The 21,761-nt window shown below is 40.1% G+C and overlaps 1 protein-coding gene across 3 annotated transcripts in view; it reads left to right on the forward strand.

The window, feature by feature from the left end:
- LOC110955464 (vesicle-fusing ATPase) overlaps nucleotides 1-21,761 on the forward strand; it is a 60,039-nt gene that overhangs the window by 11,914 nt on the left and 26,364 nt on the right. For 2 of the 3 annotated variants that reach the window (XM_051940964.1, XM_022200470.2), the window contains exon 2: nucleotides 8,189-8,206. The exons of the other annotated variant lie outside the window; for it this stretch is intronic. In XM_051940964.1, the coding sequence (XP_051796924.1) occupies nucleotides 8,189-8,206 (18 nt within the window). The remainder of the gene's footprint in view (nucleotides 1-8,188; nucleotides 8,207-21,761) is intronic. 3 annotated transcript variants of the gene reach the window in all.

Below are 21,761 nucleotides of genomic sequence, written 5' to 3' on the forward strand. Positions count from 1 at the left end.
TAGACTTACATAACAATCCTTCATTGTTGTGTTTCCTACATACTCATGGAGGATCCAGTAACATCATCGTCAAAACAGTTGGGTTCTACACTGGAATGGAAATGAAGATTTAAAGAACAGATTAGGGAGTCCTTCCTGGAAACATTGCTTTACTCCTGCTCTGAGTTAATCCAGTGGAAACCCTCCTGCAACTGCTAAATGGAGAGTTTTATTTTCCTAAAATTTGCTTTCTCACACAGAACTTCAACTTCAAGACGAAGCATCGCCGTTGATTTTTTAAATTGCCATAAATGAGTTTATGCTAGCTAATATGTGATGTTATAAGGCTAACAGACTGGCTAGCATGCTTATAAAAAACGTTTACAAAGTCCTGTTTTGCTGTGCTATCAGTCAGAATCAGCCAGACATTAACTTTGACATACATTTATTGTCTGGAGTCTTATGGTTAGAGCACTCTGCAAACGATCAGAGATTTATGACATTTGAAGTCACATTAGTACACGGTGTTCCTGGCTAGCATAACTGGCTAATGGCTCCACTCCTTTCAGACAGCCTCTTTAGAAAGGAAAGTTAGTGCAGGTCACAAATCATCAGAAGGGAATGTTCTTTAACACAAATGGCCTATATTTCAGAAAAATAACTTTGAGTATCAGTACAAGCAATGAAACTGAGCAGATCATATCTAAGTAGAGAATGAAAGACAGTTCCTGAATAAAACCTGTACTTCTAATTTCATTTAAATCTTTTTATTGACCCTTTAAATACTTAATAATGTTCTGTATTGATTTAGAGATTAATTCATTCCTATCTACGGTTATTTTGACATTGATCCATGTGTATGCAGCTTTATTTGTTGGTGTTCGTCTATACACGCTGTAGGTTTGTGTGTACCTGTGCGTTGTGTGTTGTTGTGCGATGAGAGTGTGAGTGGGTGTTGCTCAGAGACTGTGTGTGATTTAGAGGGAGTAATGGTTAATCCCTGGCTGTCTCAGTGCAGGGCCTTCCTCTGTGAGCCCTGAGCTGGAGCTATATTTAGAGAGCTGTGGGCCAGCCGACACTACAACACACACACGCATTAAAGCACACAGCCAATAGATGGACACATGCAGTGCAAGCAGTGAGAAGCAGATACAGACAAAACAGCAAACACAAAGATGAACGCCTGCTGTACTCACTGCTTCTGGGGTTGTGTTTGCCTTCATGCATTTGTTTCAATTAAAATATCAACATTAAAAGGATTTTTGAACACAGTTATGTTAAAATGAAGACATTTATAAGATTTCAAGTGGCATTTTGGCAGGAGATAAATGAGAATATTGATCAAAATTCAGTGCTAAATACGCAGATTGTGTATAAAAGATGGATGTAGCCACTGTGATGAAGCCTCAATCATTTTGGCATTTTGATTTTGATGAAATCTGACTGCATAAAGCTGAGGTCATCACACTAGTCATCAAACATGCCGCTAGTTGTCAGGTCACTGCTACGCATAGAGCCCCGTCAATCACAAAGTAGCCCCGCCTAAAACAGGCCACGCTTTGCCGTCTATTTTCCTCTAAATGCGACCGTAATTTACGAAACAAACATCGCGCTGTGTTGAAGGAGTCTTCAAACACACAATTAAGACCATAAACGCATTAGGAAAATGTTTACTGAGGTAATAATTCAGGTGAGAAGTAGGGTTTTTACTCACAGATGTGATCAGATTTCATTCTGCAACCACTGGAGTCGCCCCCTGCTGGCTGTTATAAAGAATGCAGGTTTAAGGAAGTTGTCAAGCCAGTCAGGTCATTCTTTCTCTTGATTCTCAAAGGAATAAAACCAGTTATCCATTCAGAATTCCAGTTAGGGAAAGGACACAACTTGTAGGGTGCAAAGGAGATATATATTTTATATTTTTTATTGAAAAACACAGGAACCAGAATAACTGTTTCCTATGTTTTTCAATCGTGCTAAGCTAAGCTAACCAGCTGTCTGCTGTATCCTGATACTTACTTCTCATTAATTATCAACATGAAAGAGAATATTCACATCTCACTGAATCCTAAACCTCCAATCAGAAGAATGCCTCTGCTTTGATTCTCGTCGCAGTTCTGTCATTTTAATATGATTCCACACAACATCTGACTGATATTTCACAGCCACAGTGGGAAAAGGTTTGTTGTTCGTTGTTCCTGAAGACAAAACATGAAGTGCTGACACCCACCTAGTTATTATGTATGATCAGAACCATCCAGTTATTCTTCTGACAGCTTACAAGCGTTCATTTTTGAACGCCATTAGGATCATGCCAATTGTTTTTGAGCGAAGGATTCGTGACTGCCAGCCCGAGTTGTTTTTGTCCTCGCTGTCGGCTGATGCACGTGTCGCTCCGTTTCTTTGCCGCAGAAGCTGTGGATGTAGGTCGGCACAAGCAGCACGTGTCGCTTAATTTTGCGATGGTGCGTAAATGCTCTGAACAGCATCGGGAGGTGTTGAAGCTCACCTGTTGATCTCTGCCAACCTGTGGACTTCATGCTTAGGATTTCACAAAATGCCACCGAAACCGAAAGATTAATCTGCACTCTTCTGCAGAGGAATTTTAGTCCATGTAAACAAAAACACCACTCGCTTTTGTAGATGAATTTATAACACATGCCCATTAAGATTTGGATTTTAATGCTTTGCAACGGTTACTGTGGCTTAGAAAGTATTTGCTTGTACTTTGTTACAACATTTTGCTGAAACTTGTGCTTTAAAGCATCTCTGAAAAACAGACACTCACTTAAAACTATTTAAATCTGGCAGGGAAGCCCCTCTGCAGATTAAGAAATAATTCATCACCGACTGCCCTAAAAGCTGCTTGATTTAATACCGCCTACACCTGCCAAGAAATTACTTACCGGCCTGCTTATTAATTTCATAATGTGCTGACATAGGGCTGATGGCAGGTACTGAATTTGTGTGTTGGCTTCAGGTACCAATCTGAATCTGTTTCAGGGTGTTTCCTGTTATTGATTTAATGTGTCGTGTTTATTGCTGTTATTGTGTCGTTTATAGAAATTCCAAAACAAGCTTTGAAAGTGTGCACTGAGCTGACACCATTAAGGGCTGCATCTCATATTTCTTTCACTTTGAGGCTGAAAGTCAAACTATAATAGTTTCAAATCTAATTGCAGAAGTAAATGCAACAAATTAGCTTGACATTGATTTTCCTGTTGTCCTGCAGCAGAATAATAGACAAAACTGACCCCTCAGTATCAGAAACATTAGCTAAAGTGATTAAGATTGATGATAATAGATCAGAATTCATTAAAAAAAAAACCTTCCTATGAATTTCTTCATATTGAAAAAGTTTGTCTCCCTTTTGCCCCCAAATGGAAAGTCAATAACATCTGTGAGAGCTTTCTGTGAGTAAGAAGACACTCTGATTGTTTGGATAAATCCAGTATTAGATTTTCTAGCAGCATGATCAAATTAACCGATATTTATTTACACACTTAGAGCCACTTAATTATGTGAACCTGTAATCCAATAAAACAGCTTTTCCATAAAGTCCACTTTCATGGCATATCTAAAAAGGTTTTTGTGACACTTTGATGAACATTATGTCACCAAATAGATGTTTTAGCTTTGAGCTAAGCCAAAGAAACAAAATCTTTATAAAAGTAAGTGGCCACCAAGTAAATATCTTATACATACAGTAAATAGTTTTCATATATTGTTATTTCATAGACTGTTTCATGTAGTTCATAAACATTTTGGTTTTATCTTGAAAATTAAAAACAGATGTTACGATTCAACCTCTAGCATCAGCTGGATGCAACAAAAATCAGATGTTATTGGTTCAGGCAAAGCAATTTATTACTGAGTGGCAAATTCAACATAGAAGCGGTCAAACACAGCAGAACAACGCTGATGGGTGTCAAAATGAAATCAAAGAACAAAATAAAAGCAAAACGAAGGCTAACGGAGTATGTAACGCAGTTAAACACAAACAAAGCAACTAAACTCTGCCTAGCTAAACAGAATCACAATGGCAACAGCCACCACAAACAACAAAAACTAATACAAGCAGTGCACAGAACTAACTGGTGTCTCTGAACACACATTTAACAAACGTAGTGTCTACAGATACGGACCCGTACGCGTAGCCTGTGGCCTACGGATACGGCACTTTCCACTCTCCCCTATCGAGTCGCCATTTTCACGGCAAACAGGACTTCCATGTCGATATGAACTGGCTTGTGCTCTATATACATGTGTCTCTACTGCATTCACTATAGTTACACCCGCTGTCTTTGGCCAGTTATTTAAAAAGTAATAAAGATGAATGAGATCGCTGCAGTGTAGAAAGGTTTATAATAGAGTATAAGATGTATATGCTGTAAACAGCTGCCTGCTGGAATGGAGTTGATGAGAGCAGTGAGATTCAAACTTTAACTCTAGTGTGGTGTTCATACTTTTGTTATTCAAGCAGTGTTCATGGGTCTGATGGATTAATTCAACACAATTTTACGTGAAAATACTCAATAGCTGTTGACTTCATCCAAATTAGAAGCAATTTGAACAGCATATATGGTTAAAATTTGACCTCTACCTTTGTTAAATCACATTTATGAATTAAAGTGCTACTTGTTTTTTTGAAAGAAAATCAGTTATAGTCAAGATATTAGAAGGAAAATTTCAACAAATTTATAAATGAAGCAAGATTTTTCATAACTGTTGACTTTTATTTATTTAAACTTCATTAGAAATATGAGCTTTAAAAGTTAAAATGCTCTGTGGAACTGAAGGGAAATGTGTATTCATAACATCACACATGGTCATAAGACCCATTACTCACATCAAAATATTCACTCGTGCAGCTTTAATCTGTGTAAAAGTACAAAAAATAAAACGGCACTGATTCCATGTTTGGAGGTGACTTTCTTTCCTCCAAAAAAAAAGGTTGTTCTGATTACCAGATGATGAAAGATGACTCATGGGGACATGACTTTCTGTCACAACATATAATGTCACAGTAACATGAGCTGTTTAATAGGCGCAGGAAGCCCCGACTGCAAACGTCCTCAGGATTAATCATGTAGTCCAGATCGACAGGGAGCTGCAGATCCGTCGTGTCGCTATCCTAAACCCTCGACTCTGCAGCAGCAGCTTCATTTCCCATCGATTACCAGTGGAGGCTTCTGACTGGATGCACCCCTGAGGCACAGCAGGATGAATAATTCAGGGGGATGATTGGAATAGAGGGATATTCAGAGTGGCTGTTTCATGTTTCAGCCACTCCCTGCTTCCGCACTGTCACTCTTTTTGAGTAACACATGGACGAAACAGGAGGCCGCAGGTACGCTGAATTAGTTACAGGCTCGTTGTGACAGAAGCTGAAAGAGTAGCAACTGAAATGTAATCGGGGGGAAATAGTGTCTGGATATTAACGTCCTTATTATAAAGGAGGGGGAGAAATTTGATTCAGGCTTTAAAAGGGGTGATGAGTCTCCAGAGAATTGTCGGTGGAGATAATAGTGTTTGCTCAAATGAAATTGATTCGATGAGGGCAGCGCTGTGAACCCAAAGTCATTTTGCTGAAAGCTGCAGGGACAGCTTTGGTTCAGGAGATGGAGGGAGGATTGGGTTCTTCAGTTGAACAGGCTGAAGTGAAACAAACGACAGAAACAATGTTTTTGGGTGCAGGAAAGTGGAGAAGAGACGAGATAGCTTTTCTAAGTACACATTATTTTCACTCACGACAAATACAGAGAGACAGCTGGAGAAGCTCTGAGAGAAATAAAGGAAACACCAACAGAAACCCAAAGGGCCTCCTAGGAGAACAGAAGTCACATCAGCAATCTGCGGGTAAAGGCAGTGGCTGATGATGTAGTTTCTTCATTAAATCAAGACACTGTAGAGGCCTTTAATCATCTTTAAAGTGGCCAAACCTCTTCATGGCACACTCCTCTGACAGCTTGTTGTAAATATTCTGGTATTGGAGGAGAAGATGGGTGGAGGGAGGAAGATAACAACCTTACTGTGTCATCGACTGCTGATTTAACACCAGAAAAGGTTGCAGAAGAAGAGTTGTTCTGGAACCAGGGTGCCACCCAGCCCACATTAGATGTCCTTACGGGGTTCTTTGCAGGCATTTTTTTCTGCAAGGAGACATTTTTGGCTTCTTACTGTTGAGAGTAGCCGCGTCCAAAGGCCCATTCTGAGCCAGGAAGATAAAACCTTGCTGAGCAAATTCTCCTCAGTCTGTTCTGGTTCGGTAGGGTTTCGTTGCACTGCATTGGGTTTTAGTTCTGGTCTCAGTATTATGCATCATTTCCATCATTACTGTTATTATATTTCTGCTTTTTCCACTGCAGACCTAAATAATCAAATTCATCTTGCTGCTGCCGATATTTTCTTTAGGTTGTTTTTGAGTCTAAATAGGTTTTTCACGCGTCCAAACATTTCGAACTCATGCACACAAATACTTTGTCGTCTTTCTGTGTTTTGCAGCAAATATTGAATACACGTGAGGGAAACACGTGCACGATGGCAGACAGTATTATTTACCTGCAAGCTTTTAGCATCATATTGCAAATATTTATTTCAATCCAGTGGAGTTACATGATCTTTTCTGGTGTTTTTCCCCTTTAAATACGATAGCCGTGCTGTTGACGTTCCAGCTCTGAGGTTGTGGAATTTGTGGTCCTGAAAGTTTGTATTGTCAGTGGAAATCAAACCTTACTCATATTAAACTTTTTTTTTTGTGACAAAATATTAAATAAAGCTGCTTCTTAACCTTTGGATAAACCTTATGCCGCTGTTTGATTCTGAACAAGACAGAAAACAACAACAAAAAAACCGAAAAATATCTCTAGAACGCTAAACACATTGGCGGCTTGTATTTTTTATTTTTTTTACTCCATATGATCTGATCTTTGCATTCCACGGTGACTTGGGAAGTTTTAACTCCTCTGGCCTGTTTGAAGGTCAAAATCCAGACGCACGAAAGTTATTAGAAATGATTTTGTGACCTTTGGCTAACCATTTCCCCCATTTCCAGTCTTTGTGCTAAGCTAAGCTAACAGGCTGTAGCTACATTTTTACTGTACAAACATGAGACTGAAATATTTCTTTACCAGTACTCATAGTATGTTAAGCTTTCACAGTATATCTGAAACTGTGCAGTTTAATTCTAACCAGTGCTTTCATGCATTCACAAGATACAGATGTGAGCTGCTATAAAATTCAAAACAACCTCGTTTCCATCCTGTTCTGCTCCTGTACCAATGAGAACATGACTTTCCTCGAAGCTTATCGCTTCCTTCATGCGTTCCTCGTGGGTTTAAAGAGCTGTCAGAGCGAGTTCAGAGCTTCCTGTTCAGAAACGGGAGCAGAATTCATGCTCTGAATGTTGGACTGCTTGTTAAAAACCTGTTCATGTGTTTCCCTCTGAACTTGTTCCACTACTTGTGATGTCCTGTCTGTTTGTTTGAGCATGCCGCCTAATGCTAACCAATTCAGTCCTAACAGCTGTATCAGCAGGCACACCAATAACACAACTGGTACTGGTAGAAATTACTGCCCTGCATTACTCAAGGGAATAAGCTCAATTTCACAAATTATGGATTTTCAAACATATCCCTCCTGAGATTGACTGATTTATTCATTGAATGAAATGTGGAATTCATTTAAGGGCATATTGCAGTAAAAGTTCCCATTCCCAGTACGGTCACCTTAATCTCATGCCCCCCTCATCCATTCAAAATGAATATTCACACATCGGAGAGCAAAACATGCTGATTTGTCGCTCTTGCATCCATGTCTGCCACCACATTGAACAGCTTGTTCCTAATGTGAGGAAGACATTCTGCTGCCGTGTGATCAACATAACTCTGTATGTTTGATATGAACCGCCAGGCTTGGGGTGTAACATGGAAAACAAAAAGTTCCAAGCAGAAAAATCTGAAATCCAGTTACACCAAAACCCCAACTCTGGCCTGCATGCGCTTCACACCACCTCAGCTCATCTCTCTGTATGTGAGACATGCATGAGTGAATCCATACATGCGAATGCAGCTTGAATGCAGCTTGAATGCAGCTTGAATGCGCCTGTCTGCAGCCATCTCAGCCTCACACCTCCAGCAGCTTCAAGTCCCCCTCCGTCTCAAATACTGTCTTCTGTCCTTCCTCTCTGCTTGCCTACGCTGGCGCCCACAAGGTGGTAATATTTTTCAAGGTATGTATAGATACACAACTGTCAAAGCGAGCTGCCATCTTCTCCGTCATGTGGGATATCTTTGCTATTTCCGCTCCAGATTGTCTGTGGCTCTCCTTCTGGAGGTTCACTGCTTTCAGCCCTCCCTCCCTCCCTCCCTCCGCCTCCCCCACTGCTGCAGGCTAGGTGACACCTCAGGAGATGTGGTGCAACCATCCACATCCACCATAGAATGTCTGGCGCCATTGCAACCCAGCGACTGAGCTGCAATGCCGAGCTGGTGTCACATGTTGGCTGAATGGAAACTCATTACCATCCATTAATCAACTCCCCCATCGCACTGCAACTCTCTGAGGCCCACAACAAAATGGATTTGTTCCATTCGGAGCGCACCATTTTGATTCAGGTGGCTGAATACAGGAAACATCAAGGATCTTGAATGTGAGATCAAAAGGGGAGAGTCCAATAGATTTGATCATCAGGCACAGGGCTGGGCATTGTTTGGATTCTGATTCTGCTTATTGATTCTGGTCCTCAAAGACAATAACCATAAGGGGACAAACTAAAAAGATTATAGTCAACATAAAAAAGTAACTTTGTGCAAAAAATTCTATGTAAAATGCATCTAAAAAGGGCATTTCCTATTTCAGTGACAGAAGTTTTGCACAAATATTGACCAAACTGTCATAAATGAACGCTGCTTAAGGAGCTTATCCCTCACTTTGTGATTTCATCAACAACCCAGATTTGTTCCTTGTCTGACCCTCAGAAAACCTGCCCAGGAATTAGTCTGATTCTTAAACCCTGAGAGCATTTACAACCTCATCTTCATTCCAAATCTGGACCAGATAAAGCAGCTAACATTTGTTCTAAACCTGCACCGTCTAAACTTATTATGCACAATGCAAGAACACAAAAATATAGGAAGGCACATTCAGTAACATTCAATTTAAAATAATTCTTTCATTCGTTTGGATTCTTTGAAGTTCAGGTGGTCAGAGTGAAGTCCTGCTTTTAAGTTAATATATTAACGATAAACTGTATGATAGTACCACAATCACAGCAATGTGTTGAATTTTCCTAAATATTCTTATATATTTTTACTTTAGGTAACATTTTTAATGCAGGACTTCAAGATTAGTAGATAAAGCAACCATAGTGATGGCCACTTTACAGCAGCGATAACAGAGTTCAGTGCCATTTCATGTAAGCTGTAAGACAGTCACAGAATTTGTACTCATCAAGAAACGCAGCAACGATTGAGTACATTTACTGAGAATAATGTTAAACTCATGATTTATTAAGACAGATGCATCAGGAGACAGACTTGACTAATGGCTCAGAGACACGATCTAGATGGAGACACTGCAGGTTTTCTGCTGTACGCTGTTTATTTGAACAGTGACGTTAGTTCAGAAACTAATAAGCAGAACAGAAATGAAACTTTCTCATTGACTTCTTTGCATTCAGGTTCTCAGTTGGAACCAGTTGTCGATTTCCAACCCCAACCAGGCAACAAATAAAGCAGCTGAAAATGACCCAAACGCACATGGGCGACATTTATAAAGGCCTTATTTGTGTAATTAATGCCTTCAATAATGGTTAGCATTTTCTACTGAATTAGCCTTTTTTGGGTCGCCAGATTGGGGAAAGTCTTCCTCCAACTCGATACTTTGCTCGCTTAATTCATGGGGGACACCTCTCTAATTGACTTGTATTCTAGAATGGGACTGCAGGGTATCTGGATCAAAATCCATTAGTGAGCACCTAAATTAAAATTTAAAACTGCAGACTTATTAAGGTTTAGCTACTTACTTTTACATTTAAATTGAAACCTTAAAATAGCGCAAATGCAGAGAGAACAATACAGCCAACATGAAGTTCCCATTGGGCTATTTAATCAGAATGTCATAATGGTAATGCAAGCAATTAATAATAATAATAATAATAATAATAATAATAATACATCGAATTTATATAGCGCTTTTTTGGTCACTCAAAGACGCTTTACAAGATAAACAGAAAAAAAAATTAAGCAAAAGCCAGATCAAACAAGTGGGTTTTTAGGAGGGTTTTGAAGGTCGAAATTGAGTCAGAGTTCCTGATGGGTGGTGGAAGTGAATTCCAGAGTTGGGAGGCAGCAGCTGCAAAGGCTCGGTCCTCCAAAGTCCGGTGCTTGGTACGGATGATGTGCGTCAGGAGGTTTGAGTGTGCAGAACGAAGGTGACGGGAGGGTCGGTGTTGTTGGAGGAGGTAAGAAGGGGCCAGGTTATGGAGGGACTTGTACGTGAGGAGGAGGAGTTTGAAATGGATACGGTATTGAACCGGGAGCCAGTGAAGCTGTTTGAGGATGGGGGTGATGTGCTCCCTGGAGCGGGTGTGAGTAAGAAGGCGAGCAGTAGAATTCTGGATATATTGTAATTTTTGCAGTTGACTGGAGGGAAGACCAAAGAGAAGGCTATTGCAGTAGTCAAGTCTGGAGGTAATGAAAGCATGAATGAGTATTTCAGCAGTGGTGAGGGAGAGTGAGGGGCGTCTCCGTGCAATGTTGCGGAGGTGAAAGAAAGACGTTTTGGTGACATGCTTGATGTGTGATTGGAAGTAGAGGGTGGGGTCCATGATGACGCCGAGGTTGCGTACAGAGGGGGAGGGGGGTGACATGATGACCATCAATTAGGAGTGTGAAATTCTGAGCAGAGGGGAGAAGAGATTTGGGTCCGATGATGAGAAGTTCAGTTTTGTTGGTGTTAAGTTTTAGAAAGTTGTTGTCCATCCAGGTTTTCATGTCAGATTGGCAGTTGGTTATTGTGGAAAGGATGATGGGGCTGATGGATTTAGAGGAAACGTAAAGTTGGGTATCGTCGGCATAGCAGTGAAAGTTAAGTCCATGGTGACGAATGATTTGACCGAGGGGGAGCATGTAAATTGTGAAGAGGAGGGGTCCAAGCACCGAGCCTTGTGGAACTCCGTGACTGACAGGGGAGGTGAAGGATCTTGAGTTGTTTGCAAAAACAAAGGCGATCAGAGAGGTTACTAACTATTAGCAAAATGTAGTTATTTACAGCAAATATTTTCTCACCTGTAATTGCTAATGCTACAAAATATGAGTTTCTACAATTCAGTAGTAAATATTAATGAGTATATTAGTAAGCAGCCCAGTCTTAAAACCCAAAAGACAAACAAGAGTTGGATTTCTACAATCTGGCAACTCAAAATATGAGCTTATTATTGTTGTATACTTGTTGTAACGTATTAGCATTGGATACGTTCACCATTATTTCTAAATCACCATTAATTACAGCTCATAAACATTTTATAAATCATCACCGTGTGGTACCCATATATAGTGGTAGTGGTGTCCACATCAGCTCATCTGAATCCACACACATGCATAAATCATCCACTCACCATCCAGCCTGACAAATGATGTTCTCCAACACAGAGACCTGCATTAGCTTTGTTTGTCGATAGGATTCACGGAGGCCTGAGCATGACGATACAGTAACACGCTCACACTTAACCCGTCATGATTAACAGTTTCACCTCATTTTTTTTGCTTGAATTTTCACTTGAAAATCCCTCTTTCCCTTCACTGCTGTTTGAGGCAAGTTGAGCCTGTAATTAATCCAATGAGAGTCTAGTTTGCTAATTTGTGCCTGGCAATAATGAATGCAATTAATATTTATACTCATTAATGATGTATTATTTCACCCACCGCTCCAACCATTGCCCTGTTAATCAGAACATTAATTTTTACGACCCTCCCTGCCTGATCTGTGGATCGACCATTGTGTCTGTGGTTATAACTACAAACTGTGCATCAACAATGAATCTGTCAGAGGTCTGGATGGGTCATAAAAACAAGATGTTCCGGAAGCTAACAAGCAGGGCCGAACTATATTTTTCCGTTTTCCCCTTGCTTTACTTGGTCTTGGCTCAGAAACACTTTTCTCTGCTGCTTCTGATGATACACTGTGTGAACACGGATGACACGGGGTCAGACTGCTACCATCGGGAGGTAACGGATAATTGCCTTAAGTCTGACTTCTACATGATGAAGTCTAATGACTTTGGTGATCCTCGGAGACATCCCTGATCTTCTAAGAAAGAATTCTCTTTACTTAACCTATGTCTGTAGGTACGGGGCTTTTATCAGGATGATGAATGTAAAAATACACAGCTGAAGCAGCGGTGTCAAAGTCATTTTAGTTCATTTTCCTCATTCCAATTTGATCTAAAGCAGGTCGGACCAGTGAATCATGACATAATAACCAATAAATAACCAGAACTCCAAATGTTCCCTTTGTTTTAGTGCAAAAAAGTACATTCTGACAATGTTCACCTTTAATGAATTATCTTTTTACAAAACATTATGAACAACTTGAAGTTTCAGAAGCCAAATAAGTGAAATATCAACAATATTACGCCCCAGTTTATCATTTACACATTACAACTTTCTGATAGGGGGCGGACTACTTAAACTAGATACAAAATAGAGTGAACTCAGAAACACAGACCCACAATAGGTAACACCTAGGCAGGAATGGCCGCTGCACTAAGCAGATGAATAATACAAGAAAAGTAGCGATACAAATACAAAACGCTAAAGCAGCTACCAGTCTGACTCAGAAGCAGGGGTGAAAGTAAGATAAGATTCTTGCAGGAACTGTGCAACTCAAAAAAAATTTTTTAGTTTGTGCGCAAAGCGTGCAAGCATCGTACAAGACTGATGTTGATAAATTCTGCTCTTTTCTGACTCCTGTCCACATCCTTGAGTGCATAATGTAAGATGTTAGACACATAATTTAATATATGGCAAAACATTTATTTTCTTTATGGGAAGTCGGGGAGATAACATTAGAACAATAAACATTATTAGTAGTGCTGTAGCATTACTCTGTGACACCAGCAGGTGATAGTGCTAACCAATGTTTTCCCTGGCCTTTATCTGTTATTTGCACACAAAATAACAGATTGTTGCATTTACGGCACTGTGCCTCATAAATGATAACATGGGAAATGGAATTACAGAGATTTCCACATTTTCCACAGAGGGCTGTAGTAGTCGTCTTCCTTTTCTTTATAGTGGCAAGCCATGCCTGGAGTTGAGATGACTGCTTTCCTTCCCTTGGCCAGCCATGTCTTCACATAAGGCATCGGACCCCAATGTCAGAGTTATTAGCCTGCTAAAATTAGACTTCTGGCCTATTCAACACATTTATACAAAAAAAGCAGAAAAAAATTGTTTTATGTAAAATTTTAACAGCAGTGTTTGTTAGTGGCTTTTTTGGCCTTAATTGTATGAAAGGGAGAAAAAGATAAAATCTGACGGTACACAAAAACTAACAATGCATCAAAGTCAGTTTTGTTCCAAATCTTTGTTATATCCAACACTGCAATAACAGGTAAAAAAAATCTCCAGGCTCCAATAATTTTTTATATTGAAAATCAGTCATTTTGTGTGCTTTTCCCAAAATCAGTGACACCACTTATAAAATTGGCATTTAAAATATTTAAATTAAAAAATACAATTAATGTTTAGTTTGATCAGAACTGCAGTAAATTAACACATTTACGCAAAACAGAGAAAAAAATATTTATCTTATATATTTTCACAGCAGTTTTTGTTGGTGGCTGTTTCTGGCCCTAAAGAAAGGATGGGAATTGGAACAGTACTCAAGGGTTAATTCAGTGTTACAAAAAAATGTAGCAGGTTGCAGCAGGTTAGCTGACAGCTGCACAGCTGGTTTACAGCCTAGGCCCACAGTAAATGTAGGCTACACAAAAAAAATCTTACAGCCTACTTTTGTGTTCTAGTCTAGTAACATTGTCAGCCGTTTTTGACAGAATGACAGATTTCATGGTCCCTCTCTGGTCTACTGCATAGCCTACCTGCTCCATGTGCTTCCTCTGCACTTTCCGCTCTCTTTTCCTCAACCTGCCTGTCATCCCTCTTCCTCTTGAAAATATTGTCAGTTTTTCTTTGTATTTTTGACCTGTCCTGGTTGTCTCGGGAGGCGGGGACGGGGGGGAAGGGGTCCTTACATCACCTAGGCAACCAGCCATCCAATGAAAAGAACGCATTGAGTTTACCTCACTTCCACATGTGCTTGTTTGCGGAAGGAGTGATGCTGCTCGCATGACAGAGAGACGGGGAGTATTTCACGACGCATGAAACTTTACAATTTATTACTCGTGGATTTATGTTCTGTTTATTTTGCAAAAATGACTACCCTGTTGTCTGAAAAAAAACACACAACAGTAGACATTGGATTAACGTTACACTACAGCGAGTGACTACCTACTACAAGCTGCAATCTATCACGGTAAGCGAGTACTGTATCGTACATATGATAGCCTAGTGCTCGTCAGGCGCATTAACTTTGTTCAACACGTCACAGAAGATGTAGTCTGGAGATGAGTTTTATGTATTCATCAATTTTGCACTTATTTCGGTAAAATGTTGCTTGAAAAAAGAAATGCTCGCATTGTATGCATGAGTGAAAGTTGCTTTTCAGAGGCGTTCCGGGGCGTTCCGGTAGAAGAGGCCAGTATATTTCTTACCGGCACGGCGTTCCGGTGCATTCCGGCTTACTTTCACCTATGCTCAGAAGCTAATGGGAACTTACCTGAGGAGGATATGGAGGGGAGGATAAGGGAGGCTGAAGCAGAGAGGGTTGCAGGTGTGTGGTGTTGGCATGGAGGAGATAGCGGTGCAGCTGTCAGCACCAGGTTGGTGTGGGGAAAGGTCCAGAGATAGAGGAGGGAAGAATGGAGATTCCAGAACTTCGTAGTGACGACAGACGGCAGACGCTGGTAGCAGGTGGATCCAGGGAAAGCCACGAGCAGGAAGGAGTCCAGACTGGAAAGGAACTCCAACAGGAATTAAACAGAGATTAATTAGATGGCAAAGAGACGGAGCTGCCACTACCTAGAGCCAGGGAATGCGGCCTTAACACTTAAACATCACAGTGTCTACAAGGGTGCAAAAGTCACAGGTATCTGGAACTGAGTCTGTTCAACTCTAAATGGGACCATAATCTGGAAAATAAGCATCATGCTCCGTTCAGAAAGTCTTTTAACGAGCTAATGAGATGATTATCTCATCAAGAACATGTTTCCTGAGGTAATAAACCAAGTGAGAAGTTGGGTCATTTTCTCTACAATATGACTTCTTTTTGCTGCCAGATGAGTCGCCCCCTGCTGGCTGCTAGAAATAATGCAGGTTTTCAGCAATTATTTGTTGACTTCATTTTTTTAGACCTGTAGCATATATTCATCTTTAACCTAGAGTTAATGGGTAGAACTCGTGGCAAAGCATTATAAAATGCCCACCAACATGGAAGATTTGTATCCAGGCATGTCTTACTGGAAATATGAGTATGAAATAATTCAATGGCAAAGAAGTGGATTCTTCTCCTGGAGTTGTTTGTTCAGTTTCATTGGAGGTCCAGATGATTTTTTTTTTTTTTTTTACAGTGAAATCTTCTGCAGCTGATCTGAGCTACACCCTCAGATCTGTTACCAGGTTCAGTCCTCCTTCATCTGGCCACACAATTAGATCACATTTTGTCCAGTTCCTAATGGAAACCTAAAGAAAGCTCAAGAATAAAATCTAGTTTAAGGACCTGTGTATCTAGATCATTTTGCTGAAGGGTAATTTTTGCACCAGGAAATGTAAGAATGTATCACACTTAAAATTCATCCAAGGTTTTCATCTATTAGGGTAGAGTTTGATGATACTGCTTGATATTTTTAAAAATGCATTAGGTTGTGTCATTATCTCTTCTGTCTATCTAACCATTAGATTTCTTTAACAAGATTGGTTTTCAAAAGCTGTTTTTCTCTACAAAAATAGAACAGGAACTAGATCACAGCCTTTGGTTTAAAAAAATGTTATGATGCTTAATATTCACTGGTTTCTAGGCTACCCAGATGCTTTCTAGGTTAGTCTATAAGGGATGCAGCTGGGAGTTAAACATGGCATTTGTATAAACCATTTGCGTTCCAACTAGGGCTTTACTGCTTTCTGTGTCACCCATATCCATTTCTCTGCCACTTTGCCGTCCCTGCTGAAAGCAATACTTCCCATCTCCGTTACAACAAAAAGGTTTTTAATATATAACGCATTGGCATTCTGTTCCACTAGCTTAATTTGCTTCATTCCTCAGTTTATGGTACACCACAGAATGGGGTTTCTTTATATGAGACATTAGTAAAATGAATTCTGATGCGTTGTAATGACACTAATGTTCAGAATACTCTTTTTGATTGACTGTTCAAGACAGTATATATACATATTTCATGAAGAGTACAACTGTATTTTGATTAGACTAATATCTATTGGCTGCAACAGTCAATATTTTTATACTGACAAATGAAAAATTGAATGTTTGCAAAAGAAGAAGTTCACTCGTAGTGACACTTTTTTAGTCTCTTTGAGCTCAGCATTTTTGTTTTGGGATCCACAACTAAACTACAGCTGCTTCCCCAGAAAACGTGAAAGCTGCGCTCATCAATACTTTCATATTGAGAAATGATCAAATGGCAAAGTATAAAAGGTAATGTTTCACTCATACTGTTAAACCGAAGAAAGAACTCATCAGATTTATGGCAAACCGCTACAGCTGCAGCCCTAGAAAAGCTTTCATACACTGAAGTTAGCCGCCCTGCATTGTCATATAGCAAACAAGTCATGTTAAAAATGCTAAAAACTTAAAAACCAGCCTAGTCGTTTCCCCGTTTCCCCACTTTATGCTAAGATAAGCTAATTGATTGCTGGTAATCGCCTTATAGGTTGTTTTTAACTTTCTAAAACTCAGATTTACACTGCCATTTAACTTAGAAATGTGTTTATTTTACTTACTTTGTCTTCACTTTTTTCAATGAAGATAGCATTAAATGAATGATAAATCCAGCGTTAATGTGGTAAATGACTATTCTAGCTGGAAACGGCTGATTTTTAATGGAATATCTCCATAGGGGTACAGAGGAACATTTCCAGCAACCATCACTCCTGTGTTCTAATGCTACATTGTGTTAGCTAATGGTGATGAAAGGCTCATTGATGAGCAGAAAACCCTTGTGTAGTTATGTTAGCACATGGATAAAAGTGGGAGTTTTCATGGAAAACGTGAAATTGTCTGGATGTTCCCAAACTTTTGAATGGTAGCGTACTTTCATAAGATCATCAGAAAAAATATATTAATGCAGCTTTAATTTTCTCAAGTTGTAACTCTATTTTGCATATATTTTTGTGTCAAATACTATCTTTAATCTTCAGACAGCTTTTCTTCTTCGTCTTCTTCTTCTTCTCTGTCATCATCGTGGAGCTGAATGACAATTTTTTTCAGTTTCACAAATGCTTTTTAGTGCCTCTAGTTTTTGTATGGAAACAAAACAGATGGTCTGGAATGAAACGGCTCAGTCAATGAGTTCCTGTTGCAGAATCTCTTAAAGTGAAGGATCTTTCTTTTTTCTTTTTTGAAGCTGTTTTAAAAGGTTAAGCAGATGGACCGAACTTCATTTGGATTTCTGCTTGAGGGTAATAAAAAAATGAATCAGCATGAAACCATTTCCCATACTTGAAGGCACACTTGCTCTGATATTGGCTTTTTTTCCCCTCTGTGCTGCTTGCACAATGGGTTGAATTTATTAATTGATTCCCTTGTATAATTTGATGCCTTTAATATTTTCTGAATTTCAAACTTGAGGTAGTATTTGGATTATTCCTGACGGGTAGAGCTCGGACTCCTTTTAAGTGGCAAATCTGCAGATAGCTGTAAGAATCCTCTCTTTCCTGCTCAAAGGACTGACAGAAAAACTTGTAATTTTGACTCCTTCTATGTGCTGTCATATGTGCTAATGTTTACTGTTGACAAAGACTATGGAAGTCGACTTGGAATTCACATTTTCCTCATAGATACCCAGTTATATTTTAGTTTACTAGGCTGGATGATGCTATGCAAGAAAACATTATGAGAAAATATCAATTCAGTGACCAGGATGTGTGATTTTTAGCAAAAGAAATATAATTAAAGACAAGAACAGGAATGAATTGAGTTTCATTCCAAGTGAAAGGCCCTTTAAAGGCTTTCTGACACGGCGGTCTCGCTCTGTTTCACCTCTGTCTGGTCAGACCACATGGGTGCAGGTGATGTGGGCTCCTTGCCAACACTGCAGTGTTTGTCTCTACTTGTTTGTGTCTGTCTCTTATGTTGGAGTCTAACAGAACTTAATACCTCCAAATGCATTCGTGGTTTTGATTTCCCCTTTTTGAAATGCCTTTAAATGCATTCTGGTGGCTGTTAGACGGGCAGAAATGAGCAGACGCACCTTGTTTCCAGCTGGGAGATCATGATTTGTCTGTTTGTTCTTCGGTTCTCCAGAGATTATGAATGGATTTAGCAGAATTTTAGGGCGTAGATTAAACCCTAGTTGCTTAGTTGCTTCCTTGATTCTCTCTGTGATCTGGAATCTTTCCCATGAACCAGTTTTCTGCCCATAGCTGTTCTCCAAATGCTGATGCCTAACACCAAATGTGCTGCATTTATGTGCTGATCTGGCAGGAGATCACACTTATAAATGCTGATTTTGCACAGTTAAGATAAGATAAGATAAGATAGACTTTATTAATCTCACAAAGGAGAAATTTACCGTTACAGGGCTCTTAGAAACAAAAAACAGAGGAGTGCAAAAGTCACGAAAGTGCAAGAACAAGATAATAAATATTGCACATAATAACAACTACACAGAAGTGTTATACAGTCTGATGGCAGTGGGGATGAAGGACCTGCGGTAGCGCTCCGTCTTGCACTGAGGGTGTCTGAGTCTCGTGCTAAAGGAGCTGCTCAGCTCCACTACAGTCCGGTGCAGTGGGTGGGAGCTGTTGTCCATGATGGATGAGAGCTTGGTCAACATCCTCCTCTCACCCACATCCATCACAGAGTCCAGTGGGCAGCCCAGGACAGAGCTGGCCCTCTTGGTCAGCTTGTTCAGTCTCTTCATGTCCCGCTCTGTGCTGCCCGGGGCCCAGCAGACGACAGCGTAGAGGAAAGCAGAGGCTACCACAGTGTCGTAGAAAGTCCTTAGTAGAGGTCTGCACACTCCGAAGGACCTCAGCCTCCTCAGAAGGTGGAGGCGACTCTGGCCCTTCTTGTACTGTTTTAACAGTATTTGTTCATATGCCTGCTGGGTATGGATTACAGCGTGCAAAAAACACAAGGAAAGTTAATACAGTACCATCACAGTGTAATTACATAACTCTTACTTCTACATCTGCTGCTACAAGCAGTGGTTGGACTTTCCTCTTGGCAGTAGTAATTGTCAAGCATTTAATTAAAATTTAAAGCAGCTGGCAGCTCACTGGTATGTGCTCCTGGCTTCATTTACCAGAATAGACTCATAGCAGAAACACTCCCTCTAACTTCAAAAAGTGCACAGATCATGCACTGTTAATGGAGGGAGCAGATGTAGGGGCGTAACTGAGGATATAGAGAGAATGCTTCACAATTTTATTCATCTATCATTCATGAGGATGGGGTATTTTGAAACTGAACAGGGAAGCTGTTATTAAAGGAAATGAAATGGACCAAGTTAACATTCCTCTAGAATTTTAATTCATATCCAGCTTCTAAAGCAGCACATAGCTGTGATGTAATCTCAACAAGGTCAACAAGAACGGATGCCCACTTATTAGAGAAACATTAAAGCACTAAACCTTTTCAACTAAGTATGTCTAGTAAAGTGTTATTCAGATCACAGAGCTATAATTCAAACTGACATGGCAAAGAGAAGAGTCCACACTTCACTTTCTTTCCACTGGTGTCCCACAAGGCTCTGTGCTTGGTCTCTTTTTACTCTCAATAGAAGAAGCTCCCCTTGTTGTGCTGACAATACAAGACTGTATCTGCCTAACAACCTGCCTCACTTATATCTCAAAAAAGGCAACACTACCTCTGTGTCTGTCTCTAAAGCCTTGACCACATTCCACAAACCCCTGCACACACCCACAGATGTGCATTCGTTTTTCATATATTACTTTTCTAGCCAGTTAATGAGTCCGCTCAGAGGCCATACATGTGCCATAGGTTGTACAGTCGTGAACAAACGTTGCCACACACTTGTAAAGACCATGTGTATCATCGCACTCTTGAGTTTCCAGTGACTACTATAACTCAGAATTTTTAAAGATGGAATCACTGAAACACGTGTGTCTTTGTCACAAGAAAACAATCATACATTTTGGTTCTTTCATACATTTATTTTAGGTCTTCTGGAAATATGACAAAATGTGTTTGGCAGAAATATGCACACTGCAACTTGAATTATCAATTTTAGGGATGGAGAAAGCTGTGTTAATCAAATCTTCTTAGTGGTGTGGCCTTTTTAAACTTCTCATGAGTGATTGTGATTGATTGCAACTGGTGACCCCTCTAATTCAGTTTGGTAGATTACCTGATGGATGGATGGATGGATGGATGGATGGATGGATGGATGGATGGATGGATGGATGGATGGATGGATGGATGGATGCTGTGGGGCTGTTTTTGTGCCAGAAGGAGAAGGATTATCTCCATATTCTTCAGGAAAATGGGGTCTGAGATGCTGTTGAGCGTTCCAATAAGACAATGAACCCAAACACACATCAAAAATGGTGAAGAAATGGCTAAATTATGCCAGAATCAAGAATTTAGGCTGATCTCCCCAAAGTTTTGACCTTGTGGACTGTGATGAAGAAACAAGTATGTATCAGAAAGCCAACAAATTTAGTTTGCTTAATTAGGTTGCAAAGATGCAACCAGAAGCTTGTAGACGGCCACTAAAAGGGGCTAGTTGAGGTGAAAGGAGCATATAGTTTAGGCCCAGAAGAAGAAGACTTCAATTCAATTTATAAAAGAACCAAAATGGGCTGTTTTTTGTGATAATGACTCATGGGTGAAAATGATTCCATCATAGAACATTCAGAGTAATAGGTGCCATTGGAAACTCATGACTGGCATGATATGTATGCTCTTGACAAGTGCATAGAAGCTTTATTTAGGATTCTATCTACATATTCTGCATGTACACTACCGTTCTGTGTGTACAAAGTTACCCTTGCAGCATAGATACTGTACAGAAACAAATTAGAGATCTCCACATCATGCAGACCCTCGTGTTTGCGTAATAAGAACGTGTTCCACCAACCTGACTCCCAGTGCTTCAGTATGGCAAAACATTCACCTCCATCTCCACAAAGTCGACGAGAAATCGGGTCAATATGATTTGTGATTGAATAACTTTCAGTATGTGGTATCTGCGGCTTGACAAATATTCCAGCCCAACCAGCCCAAGATGGCTCATGTCCCTCCACCTTTCATTCCTCTCTGCTGAGTTTTGCTGCCCACAGAATGTTATCCACACTCCTGAATTCCCTCTTTCTGATTTAGAGGCATCCCATTCACTACCATTCTCACTGAACAACCACTGAACCTTAGCCTAGCCGTGCTAGACAACCCGCGGCAACAAATTTAATTCTCTGCCAGGGTGGGTCTAGTTACCCTCCATAAGGCTCGAGGCTGGATTCTCCTAAAAC

Source organism: Acanthochromis polyacanthus, chromosome 21 (genome assembly GCF_021347895.1).
Source record: "Acanthochromis polyacanthus isolate Apoly-LR-REF ecotype Palm Island chromosome 21, KAUST_Apoly_ChrSc, whole genome shotgun sequence".
Taxonomy (NCBI): Eukaryota; Metazoa; Chordata; class Actinopteri; family Pomacentridae; genus Acanthochromis; species Acanthochromis polyacanthus.